The 23,034-nt window shown below is 47.1% G+C and overlaps 1 protein-coding gene across 1 annotated transcript; it reads right to left on the reverse strand.

The window, feature by feature from the left end:
- Positions 1 to 3,261: 3,261 nt before the first annotated feature.
- On the reverse strand, positions 3,262 to 5,097 carry LOC122374738 (kininogen-1-like). Its single transcript, XM_043353668.1, has 2 exons — positions 4,163 to 5,097; positions 3,262 to 3,798 (listed from the first exon to the last, which is right to left on the reverse strand). The coding sequence occupies exons 1-2, from the start codon at positions 4,178 to 4,180 to the stop codon at positions 3,484 to 3,486; spliced, it is 333 nt and encodes a 110-aa protein (XP_043209603.1). The 5' UTR covers positions 4,181 to 5,097; the 3' UTR covers positions 3,262 to 3,483.
- Positions 5,098 to 23,034: the final 17,937 nt, after the last annotated feature.

Raw genomic sequence — 23,034 nt, forward strand, 5'->3', positions numbered from 1 at the left:
AAGGTGGGGCCAAAAGATAGTATGGCCCCACCTTTCAGCACCAAAGGGGGGGCCATGGCCCCCGTGGCCCCCCCCCCCCCCCTGGGACCGCCAGTGGACAATATACTTACGTTTCTTGGCGCAATGTTCATTCCACCCAGCCGGTCGTCAATGCGTTAGATGACCCAAATGACGATTGACCTGAAGGAAGTTGGGGGCGAGGAACACGCACGTGCCATCCGTTTTTTACTCGGGCGCTTTCATCTAGGAGATTTTTGCAGATACGTCAATGCGTTAGATGACCCAAATGACGATTGACCTGAAGGAAGTTGGGGGCGAGGAACACGCACGTGCCATCCGTTTTTTAATCGGGCGCTTTCATCTAGGAGATTTTTGCAGATATCTTTTTGATTTGTGAAAATGACCAGCCTAGCGGTATGCCAGCCGCTGATAAATTATTATCTTGCTGCGGCCGGGCGCTTATTTGCGGTGTTTGCGTTTGGCGGCTGGCGGGCGACTTTTAGTCGTTTTCGGTTAGCAGTTAGCGTCGGTGCGGTGCGGGCGGTTTTATTTTTTCGGCGTTTCGGCGTTTTTTTTTCTGTGTGGTTTGCGGCGGTCGGGTGATTTTTTGCCGTTTGCGTTGGCTTTTCGGGCGTGCGTTTTACACGTTTTGCGGTGTTTACGTTTTGCGGCGGGCGGGCGTTTTGTGTTTTTTGCGGTGTTTGTCTTTGGCGGCGGGCGGGCGGGCGGTTTGGGCAATGCGGGCGGTTTTCTTCTTTTTTTTTGCGTCGTTTGCGGTGTTAAATTTGTTTGCGGTTGGCGGGCGGTTTTATTGTTTTGCGGCGTTTTTGCGTTTTTTATTTGCGGTTTGCGGCGGGCGGGCGTTTGTTTATTTTTTGCGACGTTTGCGTTGGCGTTTCGGGCGTGCGTTTTGCGCGTTTTGCGGTGTTTGCGTTTTCCGGCGGGCGGGCGTTTTTCACAATTCAAAGTCCAAACCTTCGGGCCACAGCGCTCCTCGAAAAGCGCTGCCCTCGAGTAACCTCAGGTGACCTGTTAAACCTCGAAAGGCCAACTTAGCCCTATTCTGGACGGGGGTGCCTTAACCCCCCCCCCCTCAGATTTTTCTTGTGCCATCGCCAAATGCCGCAAGACTGAAAGCTAATACTCGATGACTTTTCCTAAACGTTCATTGCGCAAATTTTGACAAAAAAGTTGCTGGGTCAGGTCAGGTCAGGTCAGGTAACCAGAGGCGGTTCGTTGACCCCACCTCAGAAAAGTTTGCAATCACGCCAGAGCTAGAGTTTTTGACTGATCAATTTCTTCTCTTCAGGTTTTAGTTAGAGTACCAGTAGGTATGTACCCACAAGTTGCATATCTCAGAATTTTTATATCTGTGACCTGAGGTCAGGCCAGACTTGTGACCTTTACACTGCAAGCCTATGGGAAAATATTGAAATGCCTCCCATGCTTCGTGTAACCGAGTCCAAACCATGCCCAATTCTCTCAGTAGGTATTAGGCAGGGGAAAGTGGGGTAAGACGGTCAGGGTAGGTAAGACGGGCACCCCTTCTGCAGACCAAACCAATAGCGCTATGAGCGAGAAAAATTAGGACCAGAATTGCCTTTCCCACTACACACCACCATTGAAGTCTGATGAATTTGTGTTCAGTCAATAATCTTTTATTTTGGTTAAAAACTCGCAATCACTTGTGGTACACTCATATGCCACCAGTGTTCATTTACCGCAGATTTGCTTTGTCTGCATCAAATTGTCCACAGAGGAAAATCCTGCTGAACTTCTAACATTGGGTTTGAGGTAAGACGGGCAATTATGGATCCAATGGGTCTGTAATAGTGAAAAAATTATTACTGTAGGAAAAAGTAGCATTTCTGTTAAGAATATGTTTGATTTCCATACTCACAGACATGTTAGCAATATTCCTTCGGCACAGCTAATTCTCGAATAAATGATGTGAAAAACGGCTCTACAAGGCTTCTGAACTGGGGCCTATATACGAGCATACACCTGCTGCACGAATCTCGTTTACTGCCTTTTCTGAACCACTTGAGACCAACGAGCGACTGTATCAATGCCGCTAATCTCGCGCATTTGGTGCGAGCTGTGCTGGTCGGTGAAAGAAGCTGGCCGTCTTGCCCTACCAATGTGACCGTCTTACCCCATGGGGTGGACCCCATGGGGTGGGGTAAGAAGACGGGCTTTTGCAAGTTTTTGCAAAAATAGCTGCAGTTTATTCGTTGAATCAGGTCTAAGTCTCATCTTCTGGCAAATGGAAGTAAAATGTCTAAAAAAGGGTTTTCACTCAGTTTCCCGTTTCTATGATGTTTCTAACCGGCCAAAAAATGGCTCCAAAGTTAAGGTGCCCGTCTTACCCCACTTTCCCCTATGGTCTATGGAATATTATCTTATATCATCAGTGATGATCCTGGTGCCGCTTATTGACAGGAGCACCGGCAAAGGTCATCTGAGGTCATGTGACGTCATGAATAGTTTTTTTTGTCAATAAATCGCGACATGATGGTGCTAAAGACTTGTAAGTGGTAACAAACTGCTCGCCTGGTTAAGGCGCGTCGTTTGGTATGCAGCATGACCATACCCCACAACCTCATTGGTGAATGACCTGACTTTGACCTCGGGTCAAATTTCAAATTGACCTGTGAACTGTGAAGGTCATCGTATGCTTATTTCGCATCACCTCGACGAGAGCAACAAAAAAAATCAATTTTATTTCTCTACGAGTATGCTTCTTAGTTCAAAAGTTATATAAGTAACTAATTCCAAAACATTTTATCGATGATGACCGTGGCCGCAATATTGACCTGACCCGACAATATTTTATGTAAAAGTTGTAGATCTTTAAACGACCTATCAAACACCGTTTGCCATTTGTTGCTCCGGTGTGTGGTTTTTGAGATCTGAAGGGGGGGGGGCGAAAAGGCCCCGTCCAGAATCGAACCTTTCAGAGCCCGCCCGGAATAGGGTTAAGACGTAAGACGTAAGACGTACGGCGTAAGGCGTAAGCTCGCTCCGGTCGCTCCGTAATAATGGCGTTGGAAAATGTTTGCTCTGCATTTTGGTAGGTATCCCAAATACCTACCAAATGTCTTTATGCTCAGTTTTACCTGCGACCTGTAACATACGAGCATAGGTGCCTAATGTTCCCGGTTGACCATTATTTGATCAATGCCTATTGCCTACACAGTGCGTAACTAATAAACTTTTATATTGGTCATCTGAAAGAAAACAAAGTGCATTTTAAAATAAGCATAAACATGTATTTGATGACAAGGCCATGAGCATGCAGGGAGAATTTTCTCTCCCGAGACAATCTCCCCACCACATGGCCGTGTTGTTCCGAGACAAAGCAGCACTGTTCAGCAGCCGTCACTCCGGAGAGGTCCCACTAATGGTGCAGGTAGCGGCTCGGGTGAGGGCCGTACACAGGCCTCCTCACAGCGACGTAGCCGTGGCCGTAGCCGTGGTGGCTCAGTAGCCGTAGGAAGCCGAGCGGGCGTGGCGGTGGTGAAGGTAGCCGTAGCCATGGCTGTAGCCGTAGCCGTAGCCAGGGTGGCTGTAGGGAGCCGAGCGGCCGTAGCGGTGGTGACCGTAGTAGTGGTGACCATGACCGTAGCCGTGGCTGGCGTAGCCGTAGTTCACGGACCGTCCGTGTCGGTGTCCGTAACGGTAACCGTGCCCCAGAGAACGTCCGTACCGGTGGCCGTAGCCGTGGCCGTAGCCGTGGCCGTGGCCGTGGCCGTGGCCGGAGGCGGAAACTGCGGCCACCAGGGCACACAGCACAAGCTGAAAAGGAAAATTTTCGGGTTCAAACAAGCACAATTTATCCTTCATCGGTCTCTCACAACTCACAAGACCGTACGATTTTGCAGAAATAATTTGGCACCAATAAACATTAAAGTGGCATTTTTCGTTCTGAATATTTTTCTTTTATATACTGAAGGGTACAAGGCAAAATATTTGAAGTTAAAAATCGGCGAGAAGTATTTATAGAATGCTTGACGGAATTAATCCTTATTGATTAAAGGGATGCATTGGATGTTTTGCAAAATGCCTTGATTCACAGCCATACTGATGTTAAAAAAAACAAGTGATATTATTTGGCCGACCCGAGACAATAGGGGGGGGGGGGTTCTTCTGGATGTCTTACCAGAATCCTGGCGTTCATCTCGACTGAGCCGTGTGGGAGGGAGTCTCCGGCGGTGCTGCCGAACAGTGGTGCCTCCAGACGGCCGACCCCCGCTTATATGGCACTCGGGGTGTCACGGTGGTGGCCGCGGTGTGTCGGCCCCCCCCCCCCCACCCCTAGCCGACCCTGTGGACGGGTGGGTCGGAGCTGGGTGGGAGCGGTGGCTGTGGGTTTAGGTGGCCTTGGAAATACTTTTTCTGAATTCATGGCCTTCCGAAGGGACTTGTGCGCCACGTCTATTGTGTATTGCAGGATGACAAGATGACAATCCATCCTATATCGATGTCAATGGGTCCATCGGAATCGTCGTGGTATCGATGATGGGCAAATAAAGTTTCCGTGATGCTAGGTATCGATAAGGTCATCGAGCGACCAGGTGTCCGAACGACCATCGTATCACCGTGGTGTCAATGGACAAATTGGAACCGTCCATCGGACGCTCTGAACAGTGTGAGCCCCTCGTCATGGCTGGTGCTCGTGGTATCGCAGCCACCTCATGACAAAGTGCCGACATGAGAGCCAATTGCTCAAATCCATTTGTCTGGTGCAATGTGCAATGTTCAGCATGTTAACTGTGCAGTCGTCCGTTTGCCAACGAGATCAGCCGACCGTCTAACTCGCGGCGGCACGGCGATTAGGTCCCTAACAGGGCGTATCCGGGAAATAGTCTGTTGGTTTTCCAGATGATTGTCAGACATTTGTCAACTTTTAGTTAGTGTCATTCACTGCTTACGCTCAATAACCGATTCTGAGTGATATTTTTCAAAAATCGACAACCTCAGCCTTCCGGTCCTATTGGTGCTTCTGTATACAACTCGGCCGACGGTGATAGAGGCCGGTGTGTTCCGTCGCCTTTTCGCCTCCAGATGAGCTAGAACCTGGTGGGAAAAACGAGATGCAGTGGCGCGACGCAGCAATCAGGTTCTAATTTCAATGTATCAGGTCAACATATGACCTCTGAGGCCAGACCTAACGCTCTAATGATTGATCTGGTGCTTGGTGAATAACATGGCCAAAAAAGGTTGCAAAGCCGCACTGGCGGATCCAGGCTTGCGTTTTGGGGGGGGGGGCAACTCATGCAGGAGCCAAACCTAGGGTACCCCCAAATCCTGTTTTCTCATCGGATTTAGGCCACTTATTTTTCGTCACAGCCCTGACACTATGAATATCTTTTTTAACTAAAAAGAAAAATATATAAATAGTAGCCCACCCAACCCATGCCTTTATATTACTTTGTAAACACTTACCATTGCTTTTGTCGACCAGTTAACCCGCTTCGAGTCAGTGCTTGGGTCCCTTTGCGGACCGGGAGGTGGTAAAACACCCCCTGTCTAACTCGGCTCCTGGGCCACGCACTGATTGAACTATGTTTCATTATCGTTTGGGGGAGGGGGCAAACGGGCCACTTTAGGCCTCTGGGAAGGGGGCATGGCCCTAAATGCCCCTCCCTGGATCCGCCAGTGTAAGAGACCATTGGAGCTGCAGTTGGGTACCTCAGACGTCAGGGTACGCCCTCAGATGTATAGGACTCGCGTGGAGACCTCTTATGCTATAGTGGACTGAAAGGACCAAAAGAAGCCCGTCTAGGGCTCCCGGAGATAGACATGGGCCCTCAGGAGCCCGCCAGAGCCCCCAATGAGGGATAAGTGAGGGATACCAAGTGCCTGCAATTGCATATTGCATAAGCCATAACGCCTTTACAAATCAATATATTATGTATCAGTGGCAGATCCAAGGGGGGCCACATGGGTCATGACCCCCCTTGGTGCCCGCCCGGGGCACCACAGGCCTGTCAGGGGCACCACCGGCCTAGCAGGGGCACCACCAGCCAGCCAGGGGCACTACAGGCCTAGCAAGGGCACCACGGGCCTGTGAGGGGCCCCACAGGCTTGTCAGGGGCACCCCAGGTCTGTCAGGGACACCAGAGACCTGCCAGGGGCACCACCGGCCTCGCAGGGGCACCATGGGGCTGTCAGGGGCACCAGAGGCCTAGCAGGGGTACCACAGGCCTTACAGGGGCACCACCGGCCTTGCAGGGGCACCTTGGGCCTGTCAGGGGCACCACAGTCCTGTCAGGGCCCAGGGGCACCAGCGGCCTAGCAGGGGCACCACAGGCCTGCCAGGGGCACCACCGGTCTAGCAGGGGTACCACCGGTCTCGCAGGGGCACCATGGGCCTGTCAGGGGCCCCACCGGCCTCGCAGGGGCACCACCGGCCTCGCAGGCATCACGGCATCACGCAGGGGCACCTTGGGCCTGTCGGGGGCATCACGGGCCTGTTGGGGGCACTTTAGGCTTGTCAGGGGCACCACAGTCCTGTCAGGTCCCAGGGGCATTAGCAGCCTAGCAGGGGCACCCTAGGCCCGCCAGAGGCACCACAGGCCTGCCAGGGTCCAGGGGCACCACAGGCCTAGCAACTAGCAAGGGCACCACGGGCCTGTCAGCGGCACCTCAGCGCTCGCGCAGCTTTTGACTGATCCTCACTGCTACCATATTGCTTCCATATTATGCTGTGGGTGGAAAGCTTTACTTCACCAAGTGGCTAAAAACCTCCATCAAGGTATATTTTCTTAGCAATTTTTCTGACGTTTTGGGGGGGGGGGGGCAAACAGGCCACTTTAGGCCTTTGGGGGGGGGGGCCATGGCCCTAAATGCCCCCCCCCCCCTGGATCCGCCAGTGCAAAGCCGCAATTTTAGCACCAACATATTTGTCATGATTAGGCGAATGGAATTTGTTTAGCACTTAGCTATGTTTAGGACAAGTCAACTTAGCGTGTACTGTGCGTCGACCAGATCGTTTACCAGACAGGTTCCAGCACATCCACGCCTCACTCACTCTTCGTCTACGCTACTCGTAGTTAGCGCGACAGTTTTAAGCCATTGCCATGTTGGTCTACTTAAAAACTCGTAACCAGTGTACGCCAACTTTGGCAGCTCCCTATTTTACAGTGTTTTCAAAACGTCGCTTGGTCACTTTACCTCCTTCCGGTTCCGCTTTCATCATTAATGTCTCTCAGGATTTGTTCGAAAGTCGCTTTGAGAGCAGAATCACTGACTGGGAGAGCTCCACTCTACCGTATTCAACGTCTGAATCAGTGAGCTCTGCCGTCACTTGCGTGACATCTGTGACATCTTTCTGCGACACGAGCTCAAAGACTGTCTTGATGACCTCCTCTGTTCCGGCCACGGACGGGCAAGTCAGAATCGCTGAACGATCTGTGATCCTGATAAAGATGTTGCAGCGCTGATGCTGCATTTTTTTTGGCTTTCGGGACCTTTTTTCGTACGTATTTAAGCGGCTTAACCGCTGTGGGTGATACCCGAGAGCTACCAACACGGTCGATTGTGCACGGCCAATACGGGGTGCCAGCTAAATAGTTTATCTGCTTTATGTCACGCAGCACAATAAACAGTGTAAACAAGACTCGTGCAGCGGCTGCATTCTTTTTAATGTGAAAACTGATTCTTTTCGGGATCCCGGGATTGGCGGAATTTCGGGATCGGGATCGGGATTAAAATCCCGCCGGGATCCCGGGATCCCGATCCCGGGATTGCAATCTCTAAACGACACCAAAATAGCGGCTTTGATATATCCCCATTTACTTATAATGGTGAGCTTTCGTAACTAACCTAATCTCAAATGACCCTATGCCATGTAACGGAAGTTAGCCCACATTCAGCCCACATTCGGCCCAGCCCAGATTGGGGCTGCCAAATCTAGGGAAAAATCTAGAAATCTAGGGAAAAATCTAAAAACCGTTTTACGCCTAAACGGCTGGACGAAACTGAAAAATAAGACCACCATTTGAAAGATCTTTTCACCCCGGACCCAATGATATGGTTAAATACCGGATCAATTTAACCAAAAGCATGATTTAACCAGGATGAAAATTTTCGGTCAATGGGGCGGCCCCTACGATTTTCTTCAAAATCGGCATGGTGATACTACAGGCCGAGATGATCAATCTGGCTGAAGAAACCCCTATGGGCATTGAAATCTATGGGGTAAAAACGCCCTTGGAAAGATTTACCCACGCATTTCTGGCAAGTGTATCGCACGCATCCCCCCAATATGGGTATCATATGAAAGCCCATGAAAACCCAAACAAAATGGTGGGGTAAAATTTACCCATTACCCCATCCAGGGTAAAGTTTACCCAAGATGAAAATTTTCGGTCAATGGGGCGGCCCCTACGATTTTCTTCAAAATCGGCATGGTGATACTAAAGGCCCAGATGACCAATCTGGCTGAAGAAACCCCTATGGGCATTGAAATCTATGGGGTAAAAACGCCCTTGGAAAGTTTTACCCACGCATTTCTGGCAAGACTATCGCACGCATCCCCCCAATATGGGTATCATATGAAAGCCCATAAAAACCCAAACAAAATGGTGGGGTAAAATTTACCCATTACCCCATTCAGGGTAAAGTTTACCCAAGATGAAAATTTTCGGTCAATGGGGCGGCCCCTACGATTTTCTTCAAAATCGGCATGGTAATACTACAGGCCCAGATGACCAATCTGGCTGAAGAAACCCCTATGGGCATTGAAGTCTATGGGGTAAAAACGCCCTTGGAAAGATTTACCCACGCATTTCTGGCAAGACTATCGCACGCATCCCCCCAATATGGGTATCATATGAAAGCCCATGAGAACCCAAACAAAATGGTGGGATAAAATTTACCCATTACCCCATCCAGGGTAAAGTATACCCAAGATGAAAATTTTCGGTCAATGGGGCGGCCCCTACGATTTTCTTCAAAATCGGCATGGTGATACTACAGGCCCAGATGACCAATCTGGCTGAAGAAACCCCTATGGGCATTGAAATCTATGGGGTAAAAACGCCCTTGGAAAGATTTAACCACGCATTTCTGGCAAGTGTATCGCACGCATCCCCCCAATATGGGTATCATATGAAAGCCCATGAAAACCCAAACAAAATGGTGGGGTAAAATTTACCCATTACCCCATCCAGGGTAAAGTTTACCCAAGATGAAAATTTTCGGTCAATGGGGCGGCCCCTACGATTTTCTTCAAAATCGGCATGGTGATACTACAGGCCCAGATGACCAATCTGGCTGAAGAAACCCCTATGGGCATTGAAATCTATGGGGTAAAAACGCCCTTGGAAAGTTTTACCCACGCATTTCTGGCAAGACTATCGCACGCATCCCCCAAATATGGGTATCATATGAAAGCCCATGAAAACCCAAACAAAATGGTGGGATAAAATTTACCCATTACCCCATCCAGGGTAAAGTTTACCCAAGATGAAAATTTTCGGTCAATGGGGCGGCCCCTACGATTTTCTTCAAAATCGGCATGGTGATACTACAGGCCCAGATGACCAATCTGGCTGAAGAAACCACTATGGGCATTGAAATCTATGGGGTAAAAACGCCCTTGGAAAGTTTTACCCACTCATTTCTGGCAAGACTATCGCACGCATCCCCCCAATATGGATATCATATGAAAGCCCATGAAAACCCAAACAAAATGGTGGGGTAAAATTTACCCATTACCCCATTCAGGGTAAAGTTTACCCAAGATGAAAATTTTACGGTCAATGGGGCGGCCCCTACGATTTTCTTCAAAATCGGCATGGTGATACTACAGGCCCAGATGACCAATCTGGCTGAAGAAACCCCTATGGGCATTGAAATCTATGGGGTAAAAACGCCCTTGGAAAGTTTTACCCACGCATTTCTGGCAAGACTATCGCACGCATCCCCCCAATATGGGTATCATATGAAAGCCCATGAAAACCCAAACAAAATGGTGGGGTAAAATTTACCCATTACCCCATCCAGGGTAAAGTTTACCCAAGATGAAAATTTTCGGTCAATGGGGCGGCCCCTACGATTTTCTTCAAAATCGGCATGGTGATACTAAAGGCCCAGATGACCAATCTGGCTGAAGAAACCCCTATGGGCATTGAAATCTATGGGGTAAAAACGCCCTTGGAAAGTTTACCCACGCATTTCTGGCAAGACTATCGCACGCATCCCCCCAATATGGGAATCATATGAAAGCCCATGAAAACCCAAACAAAATGGTGGGGTAAAATTTACCCATTACCCCATCCAGGGTAAAGTTTACCCAAGATGAAAATTTTCGGTCAATGGGGCGGCCCCTACGATTTTCTTCAAAATCGGCATGGTGATACTAAAGGCCCAGATGACCAATCTGGCTGAAGAAACCCCTATGGGCATTGAAATCTATGGGGTAAAAACGCCCTTGGAAAGTTTTACTCACGCATTTCTGGCAAGACTATCGCACGCATCCCCCCAATATGGGTATCATATGAAAGCCCATGAAAACCCAAACAAAATGGTGGGGTAAAATTTACCCATTACCCCATTCAGGGTAAAGTTTACCCAAGATGAAAATTTTCGGTCAATGGGGCGGCCCCTACGATTTTCTTCAAAATCGGCATGGTGATACTAAAGGCCCAGATGACCAATCTGGCTGAAGAAACCCCTATGGGCATTGAAATCTATGGGGTAAAAACGCCCTTGGAAAGATTTACCCACGCATTTCTGGCAAGTGTATCGCACGCATCCCCCCAATATGGGTATCATATGAAAGCTCATGAGAACCCAAACAAAATGGTGGGATAAAATTTACCCATTACCCCATCCAGGGTAAAGTATACCCAAGATGAAAATTTTCGGTCAATAGGGCGGCCCCTACGATTTTCTTCAAAATCGGCATGGTGATACTACAGGCCCAGATGACCAATCTGGCTGAAGAAACCCCTATGGGCATTGAAATCTATGGGGTAAAAACGCCCTTGGAAAGATTTACCCACGCATTTCTGGCAAGTGTATCGCACGCATCCCCCCAATATGGGTATCATATGAAAGCTCATGAGAACCCAAACAAAATGGTGGGATAAAATTTACCCATTACCCCATCCAGGGTAAAGTATACCCAAGATGAAAATTTTCGGTCAATGGGGCGGCCCCTACGATTTTCTTCAAAATCGGCATGGTGATACTACAGGCCCAGATGACCAATCTGGCTGAAGAAACCCCTATGGGCATTGAAATCTATGGGGTAAAAACGCCCTTGGAAAGATTTACCCACGCATTTCTGGCAAGTGTATCGCACGCATCCCCCCAATATGGGTATCATATGAAAGCCCATGAAAACCCAAACAAAATGGTGGGGTAAAATTTACCCATTACCCCATCCAGGGTAAAGTTTACCCAAGATGAAAATTTTCGGTCAATGGGCGGCCCCTACGATTTTCTTCAAAATCGGCATGGTGATACTACAGGCCCAGATGACCAATCTGGCTGAAGAAACCCCTATGGGCATTGAAATCTATGGGGTAAAAACGCCCTTGGAAAGTTTTACCCACGCATTTCTGGCAAGACTATCGCACGCATCCCCCAAATATGGGTATCATATGAAAGCCCATGAAAACCCAAACAAAATGGTGGGGTAAAATTTACCCATTACCCCATTCAGGGTAAAGTTTACCCAAGATGAAAATTTTCGGTCAATGGGGCGGCCCCTACGATTTTCTTCAAAATCGGCATGGTGATACTACAGGCCCAGATGACCAATCTGGCTGAAGAAACCCCTATGGGCATTGAAATCTATGGGGTAAAAACGCCCTTGGAAAGTTTTACCCACGCATTTCTGGCAAGACTATCGCACGCATCCCCCCAATATGGGTATCATATGAAAGCCCATGAAAACCCAAACAAAATGGTGGGGTAAAATTTACCCATTACCCCATCCAGGGTAAAGTTTACCCAAGATGAAAATTTTCGGTCAATGGGGCGGCCCCTACGATTTTCTTCAAAATCGGCATGGTGATACTACAGGCCCAGATGACCAATCTGGCTGAAGAAACCACTATGGGCATTGAAATCTATGGGGTAAAAACGCCCTTGGAAAGTTTTACCCACTCATTTCTGGCAAGACTATCGCACGCATCCCCCCAATATGGGTATCATATGAAAGCCCATGAAAACCCAAACAAAATGGTGGGGTAAAATTTACCCATTACCCCATTCAGGGTAAAGTTTACCCAAGATGAAAATTTTCGGTCAATGGGGCGGCCCCTACGATTTTCTTCAAAATCGGCATGGTGATACTAAAGGCCCAGATGACCAATCTGGCTGAAGAAACCCCTATAGGCATTGAAATCTATGGGGTAAAAACGCCCTTGGAAGATTTTACCCACGCATTTCTGTCAAGACTATCGCACGCATCCCCCCAATATGGGTATCATATGAAAGCCCATGAAAACCCAAACAAAATGGTGGGGTAAAATTTACCCATTACCCCATTCAGTGTAAAGTTTACCCAAGATGAAAATTTTCGGTCAATGGGGCGGCCCCTACGATTTTCTTCAAAATCGGCATGGTGATACTACAGGCCCAGATGACCATTCTGGCTGAAGAAACCCTTATGGGCATTGAAATCTAAGGGGTAAAAACGCCCTTGGAAAGTTTTCCCACGCATTTCTGGCAAGACTATCGCACGCATCCCCCCAATATGGGTATCATATGAAAGCCCATGAAAACCCAAACAAAATGGTGGGGTAAAATTTACCCATTACCCCATTCAGGGTAAAGTTTACCCAAGATGAAAATTTTCGGTCAATGGGGCGGCCCCTACGATAAGGACGTTTTTACCACATAGATTTCAATGCCCATAGGGGTTTCTTCAGCCAGATTGATCATCTCGGCCTGTAGTATCACCATGCCGATTTTGAAGAAAATCGTAGGGGCCGCCCCATTGACCGAAAATTTTCATCTTGGGTAAACTTTACCCTGGATGGGGTAATGGGTAAATTTTACCCCACCATTTTGTTAAGGTTTTCATGGGCTTTCATATGATACCCATATTGGGGGAATGCGTGCGATAGTCTTGCCAGAAATGCGTGGGTAAAACTTTCCAAGGGCGTTTTTACCCCATAGATTTCAATGCCCATAGGGGTTTCTTCAGCCAGATTGGTCATCTGGGCCTGTAGTATCACCATGCCGATTTTGAAGAAAATCGTAGGGGCCGCCCCGTTGACCGAAATTTTTCATCTTGGGTAAACATTACCCTGGATGGGGTAATGGGTAAATTTTACCCCACCATTTTGTTTGGGTTTTCATGGGCTTTCATATGATACCCATATTTGGGGGATGCGTGCGAAAGTCTTGCCAGAAATGCGTGGGTAAAACTTTCCAAGGGCGTTTTTACCCCATAGATTTCAATGCCCATAGGGGTTTCTTCAGCCAGATTGGTCATCTGGGCCTTTAGTATCACCATGCCAATTTTGAAGAAAATCGTAGGGGCCGCCCCATTGACCGAAAATTTTCATCTTGGGTAAACTTTACCCTGAATGGGGTAATGGGTAAATTTTACCCCACCATTTTGTTTGGGTTTTCATGGGCTTTCATATGATACCCATATTGGGGGGATGCGTGCGATAGTCTTGCCAGAAATGAGTGGGTAAAACTTTCCAAGGGCGTTTTTACCCCATAGATATCAATGCCCATAGTGGTTTCTTCAGCCAGATTGGTCATCTGGGCCTGTAGTATCACCATGCCGATTTTGAAGAAAATCGTAGGGGCCGCCCCATTGACCGAAAATTTTCAATTTGGGTAAACTTTACCCTGGATGGGGTAATGGGTAAATTTTACCCCACCATTTTGTTTGGGTTTTCATGGGCTTTCATATGATACCCATATTGGGGGGATGCGTGCGATAGTCTTGCCAGAAATGCGTGGGTAAAACTTTCCAAGGGCGTTTTTACCCCATAGATTTCAATGCCCATAGGGGTTTCTTCAGCCAGATTGGTCATCTGGGCCTGTAGTATCACCATGCCGATTTTGAAGAAAATCGTAGGGGCCGCCCCATTGACCGAAAATTTTCATCTTGGGTAAACTTTACCCTGAATAGGGTAATGGGTAAATTTTACCCCACCATTTTGTTTGGGTTTTCATGGGCTTTCATATGATACCCATATTTGGGGGATGCGTGCGATAGTCTTGCCAGAAATGCGTGGGTAAAACTTTCCAAGGGCGTTTTTACCCCATAGATTTCAATGCCCATAGGGGTTTCTTCAGCCAGATTGGTCATCTGGGCCTGTAGTATCACCATGCCGATTTTGAAGAAAATCGTAGGGGCCGCCCCATTGACCGAAAATTTTCATCTTGGGTAAACTTTACCCTGGATGGGGTAATGGGTAAATTTTACCCCACGATTTTGTTTGGGTTTTCATGGGCTTTCATATGATACCCATATTGGGGGGATGCGTGCGATACACTTGCCAGAAATGCGTGGGTAAATCTTTCCAAGGGCGTTTTTACCCCATAGATTTCAATGCCCATAGGGGTTTCTTCAGCCAGATTGGTCATCTGGGCCTGTAGTATCACCATGCCGATTTTGAAGAAAATCGTAGGGGCCGCCCCATTGACCGAAAATTTTCATCTTGGGTATACTTTACCCTGGATGGGGTAATGGGTAAATTTTATCCCACCATTTTGTTTGGGTTCTCATGAGCTTTCATATGATACCCATATTGGGGGGATGCGTGCGATACACTTGCCAAAAATGCGTGGGTAAATCTTTCCAAGGGCGTTTTTACCCCATAGATTTCAATGCCCATAGGGGTTTCTTCAGCCAGATTGGTCATCTGGGCCTGTAGTATCACCATGCCGATTTTGAAGAAAATCGTAGGGGCCGCCCCATTGACCGAAAATTTTCATCTTGGGTATACTTTACCCTGGATGGGGTAATGGGTAAATTTTATCCCACCATTTTGTTTGGGTTCTCATGAGCTTTCATATGATACCCATATTGGGGGGATGCGTGCGATACACTTGCCAGAAATGCGTGGGTAAATCTTTCCAAGGGCGTTTTTACCCCATAGATTTCAATGCCCATAGGGGTTTCTTCAGCCAGATTGGTCATCTGGGCCTGTAGTATCACCATGCCGATTTTGAAGAAAATCGTAGGGGCCGCCCCATTGACCGAAAATTTTCATCTTGGGTATACTTTACCCTGGATGGGGTAATGGGTAAATTTTATCCCACCATTTTGTTTGGGTTCTCATGGGCTTTCATATGATACCCATATTGGGGGGATGCGTGCGATAGTCTGCCAGAAATGCGTGGTAAAACTTTCCAAGGCGTTTTTACCCCATAGATTTCAATGCCCATAGGGGTTTCTTCAGCCAGATGCCTCGGAACATGTTACGAAGGCAGCTGAAGAAACCCCTATGGGCATTGAAATCTATGGGGTAAAAACGCCCTTGGAAAGTTTTACCCACGCATTTCTGGCAAGACTATCGCACGCATCCCCCCATATGGTATCATATGAAAGCCCATTAGAACCCAAACAAAATGGTGGGATAAAATTTACCCATTACCCCATCCAGGGTAAAGTATACCCAAGATGAAAATTTTCGGTCAATGGGGCGGCCCCTACGATTTTCTTCAAAATCGGCATGGTGATACTACAGGCCCAGATGACCAATCTGGCTGAAGAAACCCCTATGGGCATTGAAATCTATGGGGTAAAAACGCCCTTGGAAAGATTTACCCACGCATTTCTGGCAAGTGTATCGCACGCATCCCCCCAATATGGGTATCATATGAAAGCCATGAACCCAAACAAAATGGTGGGTAAAATTTACCCATTACCCCATCCAGGGTAAAGTTACCCAAGATGAAAATTTTCGGTCAATGGGCGGCCCCTACGATTTTCTTCAAAATCGGCATGGTGATACTACAGGCCCAGATGACAATCTGGCTGAAGAAACCCCTATGGGCATTGAAATCTATGGGGTAAAAACGCCCTTGGAAAGTTTTACCCACGCATTTTGGCAAGATCGCACGCATCCCCCAATATGGGTATCATATGAAAGCTCATGAAACCCAAACAAAATGGTGGGATAAATTTACCCATTACCCCATCCAGGGTAAAGTTACCCAAGATGAAAATTTTCGGTCAATGGGGCGGCCCCTACGATTTTCTTCAAAATCGGCATGGTGATACTACAGGCCGAGATGACCAATCTGGCTGAAGAAACCCCTATGGGCATTGAAATCTATGGGGTAAAAACGCCCTTGGAAAGTTTTACCCACGCATTTCTGGCAAGTGTATCGCACGCATCCCCCAATATGGGTATCATATGAAAGCCCATGAAACCCAAACAAAATGTGGGGTAAAATTTACCCATTACCCCATCCAGGGTAAAGTTTACCCAAGATGAAAATTTTCGGTCAATGGGGGCCCCTACGATTTTCTTCAAAATCGGCATGGTGATACTACAGGCCCAGATGACAATCTGGCTGAAGAAACCCCTATGGGCATTGAAATCTATGGGGTAAAAACGCCCTTGGAAAGTTTTACCCACGCATTTCTGGCAAGACTATCGCACGCATCCCCCAATATGGGTATCATATGAAAGCCCATGAAAACCCAAACAAAATGGTGGGGTAAAATTTACCCATTACCCTCCAGGGTAAAGTTTACCCAAGATGAAAATTTTCGGTCAATGGGGCGGCCCCTACGATTTTCTTCAAAATCGGCATGGTGATACTACAGGCCCAGATGACAATCTGGCTGAAGAAACCCCTATGGGCATTGAAATCTATGGGGTAAAAACGCCCTTGGAAAGTTTTACCCACGCATTTCTGGCAAGTATCGCACGCATCCCCCCAATATGGGTATCATATGAAAGCCCATGAAAACCCAAACAAAATGGTGGGGTAAAATTTACCCATTACCCCATCCAGGGTAAAGTTTACCCAAATGAAAATTTTCGGTCAATGGGGCGGCCCCTACGATTTTCTTCAAAATCGGCATGGTGATACTACAGCCCAGATGACAATCTGGCTGAAGAAACCATATGGGCATTGAATCTATGGGGTAAAAACGCCCTTGGAAAGTTTTACCCACGCATTTCTGGCAAGACTATCGCACGCATCCCCCAATATGGGTATCATATGAAAGCCCATGAAAACCCAAACAAAATGGTGGGTAAAATTTACCCATTACCCCATCCAGGGTAAAGTTTACCCAAGATGAAAATTTTCGGTCAATGGGGCGGCCCCTACGATTTTCTTCAAAATCGGCATGGTGATACTAAGGCCCAGATGACAATCTGGCTGAAGAAACCCCTATGGGCATTGAATCTATGGGTAAAAACGCCCTTGGAAAGTTTTACCCACGCATTTCTGGCAAGTTTCGCACGCATCCCCCAATATGGGTATCATATGAAAGCCCATGAAAACCCAAACAAAATGGTGGGTAAAATTTACCCATTACCCCATCCAGGGTAAAGTTTACCCAAGATGAAAAATTTTCGGTCAATGGGGCGGCCCCTACGATTTTCTTCAAAATCGGCATGGTGATACTACAGGCCCAGATGACCAATCTGGCTGAAGAAACCCCTATGGGCATTGAAATCTATGGGGTAAAAACGCCCTTGGAAAGTTTTACCCACGCATTTCTGGCAAGACTATCGCACGCATCCCCCAATATGGGTATCATATGAAAGCCCATGAAAACCCAACAAAATGGTGGGGTAAAATTTACCCATTACCCCATCCAGGGTAAAGTTTACCCAAGATGAAAATTTTCGGTCAATGGGGCGGCCCCTACGATTTTCTTCAAAATCGGCATGGTGATACTACAGGCCGAGATGATCAATCTGGCTGAAGAAACCCCTATGGGCATTGAAATCTATGTGGTAAAAACGCCCTTACGTACCGCCCTTGACCGAAAATTTTCATCTTGGGTAAACTTTACCCTGGATGGGGTAATGGGTAAATTTTACCCCACCATTTTGTTTGGGTTTTCATGGGCTTTCATATGATACCCATATTGGGGGGATGCGTGCGATAGTCTTGCCAGAAATGCGTGGGTAAAACTTTCCAAGGGCGTTTTTACCCCTAGATTTCAATGCCCATAGGGTTTCTTCAGCCAGATTGGTCATCTGGGCCTGTAGTATCACCATGCCGATTTTGAAGAAAATCGTAGGGGCCGCCCCATTGACCGAAAATTTTCATCTTGGGTAAACTTTACCCTGGATGGGGTAATGGGTAAATTTTACCCCACCATTTTGTTTGGGTTTTCATGGGCTTTCATATGATACCCATATTGGGGGGATGCGTGCGATAGTCTTGCCAGAAATGCGTGGGTAAAACTTTCCAAGGGCGTTTTTACCCCATAGATTTCAATGCCCATAGGGGTTTCTTCAGCCAGATTGGTCATCTGGGCCTGTAGTATCACCATGCCGATTTTGAAGAAAATCGTAGGGGCCGCCCCATTGACCGAAAATTTTCATCTTGGGTAAACTTTACCCTGGATGGGGTAATGGGTAAATTTTACCCCACCATTTTGTTTGGGTTTCATGGGCTTTCATATGATACCCATATTGGGGGGATGCGTGCGATAGTCTTGCCAGAAATGCGTGGTAAAACTTTCCAAGGGCGTTTTTACCCCATAGATTTCAATGCCCATAGGGTTTCTTCAGCCAGATTGGTCATCTGGGCCTGTAGTATCACCATGCCGATTTTGAAGAAAATCGTAGGGGCCGCCCCATTGACCGAAAATTTTCATCTTGGGTAAACTTTACCCTGATGGGGTAATGGGTAAATTTACCCCACCATTTTGTTTGGGTTTTCATGGGCTTTCATATGATACCCATATTGGGGGGATGCGTGCGATAGTCTTGCCAGAAATGCGTGGGTAAAACTTTCCAAGGGCGTTTTTACCCCATAGATTTCAATGCCCATAGGGGGTTTCTTCAGCCAGATTGGTCATCTGGGCCTGTAGTATCACCATGCCGATTTTGAAGAAATCGTAGGGGCCGCCCCATTGACCGAAAATTTTCATCTTGGGTAAACTTTACCCTGAATGGGGTAATGGGTAAATTTTACCCCACCATTTTGTTTGGGTTTTCATGGGCTTTCATATGATACCCATATTGGGGGATGCGTGCGATAGTCTTGCCAGAAATGCGTGGGTAAATCTTTCCAAGGGCGTTTTTACCCCATAGATTTCAATGCCCATAGGGGTTTCTTCAGCCAGATTGGTCATCTGGGCCTGTAGTATCACCATGCCGATTTTGAAGAACATCGTAGGGGGCCGCCCATTGACCGAAAATTTTCATCTTGGGTAAACTTTACCCTGGATGGGGTAATGGGTAAATTTTACCCCACCATTTTGTTTGGGTTTTCATGGGCTTTCATATGATACCATATTGGGGGGATGCGTGCGATATCCTTGCCAGAAATGCGTGGGTAAATCTTTCCAAGGGCGTTTTTACCCCATAGATTTCAATGCCCATAGGGGTTTCTTCAGCCAGATTGGTCATCTGGGCCTGTAGTATCACCATGCCGATTTTGAAGAAAATCGTAGGGGCCGCCCCATTGACCGAAAATTTTCATCTTGGGTAACTTTACCCTGATGGGGTAATGGGTAAATTTTATCCCACCATTTTGTTTGGGTTCTCATGGGCTTTCATATGATACCCATATTGGGGGGATGCGTGCGATAGTCTTGCCAGAAATGCGTGGGTAAATCTTTCCAAGGGCGTTTTTACCCCATAGATTTCAATGCCCATAGGGGTTTCTTCAGCCAGATTGGTCATCTGGGCCTGTAGTATTCACCATGCCGATTTTGAAGAAAATCGTAGGGGCCGCCCCATTGACCGAAAATTTTCATCTTGGGTATAACTTTACCCTGAATGGGGTAATGGGTAAATTTTATCCCCACCATTTTGTTTGGGTTTTCATGGGCTTTCATATGATACCCATATTGGGGGGATGCGTGCGATAGTCTTGCCAGAAATGCGTGGGTAAATCTTTCCAAGGGCGTTTTTACCCCATAGATTTCAATGCCCATAGGGGTTTCTTCAGCCAGATTGGTCATCTGGGCCTGTAGTATTACCATGCCGATTTTGAAGAAAATCGTAGGGGCCGCCCCATTGACCGAAAATTTTCATCTTGGGTAAACTTTACCCTGATGGGGTAATGGGTAAATTTTACCCCACCATTTTGTTTGGGTTTTCATGGGCTTTCATATGATACCCATATTGGGGGGATTGCGTGCGATAGTCTTGCCAGAAATGCGTGGGTAAAACTTTCCAAGGGCGTTTTTACCCCATAGATTTCAATGCCCATAGGGGTTTCTTCAGCCAGATTGGTCATCTGGGCCTGTAGTATCACCATGCCGATTTTGAAGAAAATCGTAGGGGCCGCCCCATTGACCGAAAATTTTCATCTTGGGTAAACTTTACCCTGGATGGGGTAATGGGTAAATTTTACCCCACCATTTTGTTTGGGTTTTCATGGGCTTTCATATGATACCCATATTGGGGGGATGCGTGCGATAGTCTTGCCAGAAATGCGTGGGTAAAACTTTCCAAGGGCGTTTTTACCCCATAGATTTCAATGCCCATAGGGGTTTCTTCAGCCAGATTGGTCATCTGGGCCTGTAGTATCACCATGCCGATTTTGAAGAAAATCGTAGGGGCCCGCCCCATTGACCGAAAATTTTCATCTTGGGTAACTTTACCCTGAATGGGGTAATGGGTAAATTTACCCCACCATTTTGTTTGGGTTTTCATGGGCTTTCATATGATACCATATTGGGGGGATGCGTGCGATAGTCTTGCCAGAAATGCGTGGGTAAAACTTTCCAAGGGCGTTTTTACCCCATAGATTTCAATGCCCATAGGGGTTTCTTCAGCCAGATTGGTCATCTGGGCCTGTAGTATCACCATGCCGATTTTGAAGAAAATCGTAGGGGCCGCCCCATTGACCGAAAATTTTCATCTTGGGTAAACTTTACCCTGGATGGGGTAATGGGTAAATTTTACCCCACCATTTTGTTTGGGTTTTCATGGGCTTTCATATGATACCCATATTGGGGGGATGCGTGCGATAGTCTTGCCAGAAATGCGTGGGTAAAACTTTCCAAGGGCGTTTTTACCCCATAGATTTCAATGCCCATAGGGTTTCTTCAGCCAGATTGGTCATCTGGGCCTGTAGTATCACCATGCCGATTTTGAAGAAAATCGTAGGGGCCGCCCCATTGACCGAAAATTTTCATCTTGGGTAAACTTTACCCTGGATGGGGTAATGGGTAAATTTTACCCACCATTTTGTTTGGGTTTTCATGGGCTTTCATATGATACCCATATTGGGGGATGCGTGCGATAGTCTTGCCAGAAATGCGTGGGTAAAACTTTCCAAGGGCGTTTTTACCCCATAGATTTCAATGCCCATAGGGGTTTCTTCAGCCAGATTGGTCATCTGGGCCTGTAGTATCACCATGCCGATTTTGAAGAAAATCGTAGGGGCCGCCCCATTGACCGAAAATTTTCATCTTGGGTAAACTTTACCCTGGATGGGGTAATGGGTAAATTTTACCCCACCATTTTGTTTGGGTTTTCATGGGCTTTCATATGATACCCATATTGGGGGGATGCGTGCGATACTTGCCAGAAATGCGTGGGTAAAACTTTCCAAGGGCGTTTTTACCCCATAGATTTCAATGCCCATAGGGGTTTCTTCAGCCAGATTGGTCATCTGGGCCTGTAGTATCACCATGCCGATTTTGAAGAAAATCGTAGGGGCCGCCCCATTGACCGAAAATTTTCATCTTGGGTAAACTTTACCCTGGATGGGGTAATGGGTAAATTTTACCCACCATTTTGTTTGGGTTTCATGGGCTTTCATATGATACCCATATTGGGGGATGCGTGCGATAGTCTTGCCAGAAATGCGTGGGTAAAACTTTCCAAGGGCGTTTTTACCCCATAGATTCAATGCCCATAGGGGTTTCTTCAGCCAGATTGGTCATCTGGGCCTGTAGTATCACCATGCCGATTTTGAAGAAAATCGTAGGGGCCCCCATTGACCGAAAATTTTCATCTTGGGTAAACTTTACCCTGATGGGGTAATGGGTAAATTTTACCCCACCATTTTGTTTGGGTTTTCATGGGCTTTCATATGATACCCATATTGGGGGATGCGTGCGATAGTCTTGCCAGAAATGCGTGGGTAAAACTTTCCAAGGGCGTTTTTACCCCATAGATTTCAATGCCCATAGGGTTTCTTCAGCCAGATTGGTCATCTGGGCCTGTAGTATCACCATGCCGATTTTGAAGAAAATCGTAGGGGCCGCCCCATTGACCGAAAATTTTCATCTTGGTAAACTTTACCCTGGATGGGGTAATGGGTAAATTTTACCCCACCATTTTGTTTGGGTTTTCATGGGCTTTCATATGATACCCATATTGGGGGGATGCGTGCGATACACTTGCCAGAAATGCGTGGGTAAATCTTTCCAAGGGCGTTTTTACCCCATAGATTTCAATGCCCATAGGGGTTTCTTCAGCCAGATTGATCATCTCGGCCTGTAGTATCACCATGCCGATTTTGAAGAAAATCGTAGGGGCCGCCCCATTGACCGAAAATTTTCATCCTGGTTAAATCATGCTTTTGGTTAAATTGATCCGGTATTTAACCATATCATTGGGTCCGGGGTGAAAGATCTTTCAAATGGTGGTCTTATTTTTCAGTTTCGTCCAGCCGTTTAGGCGTAAAACGGTTTTAGATTTTTCCCTAGATTTCTAGATTTTCCCTAGATTTGGCAGCCCCAATCTGGGCTGGGCCGAATGTGGGCTGAATGTGGGCTAACTTCCGTTACATGGCATAGGGTCATTTGAGATTAGGTTATTACGAAAGCTCACCATTATAAGTAAATGGGATATATCAAAGCCGCTATTTTGGTGTCGTTTAGAGATTGCAATCCCGGATCGGATCCCGGGATCCCGGCGGGATTTTAATCCCGATCCC

This window comes from Amphibalanus amphitrite, unplaced genomic scaffold (assembly GCF_019059575.1).
Source record: "Amphibalanus amphitrite isolate SeventyFive unplaced genomic scaffold, NRLGWU_Aamphi_draft 001704F_arrow, whole genome shotgun sequence".
Lineage (NCBI taxonomy): Eukaryota > Metazoa > Arthropoda > Thecostraca > Balanomorpha > Balanidae > Amphibalanus > Amphibalanus amphitrite.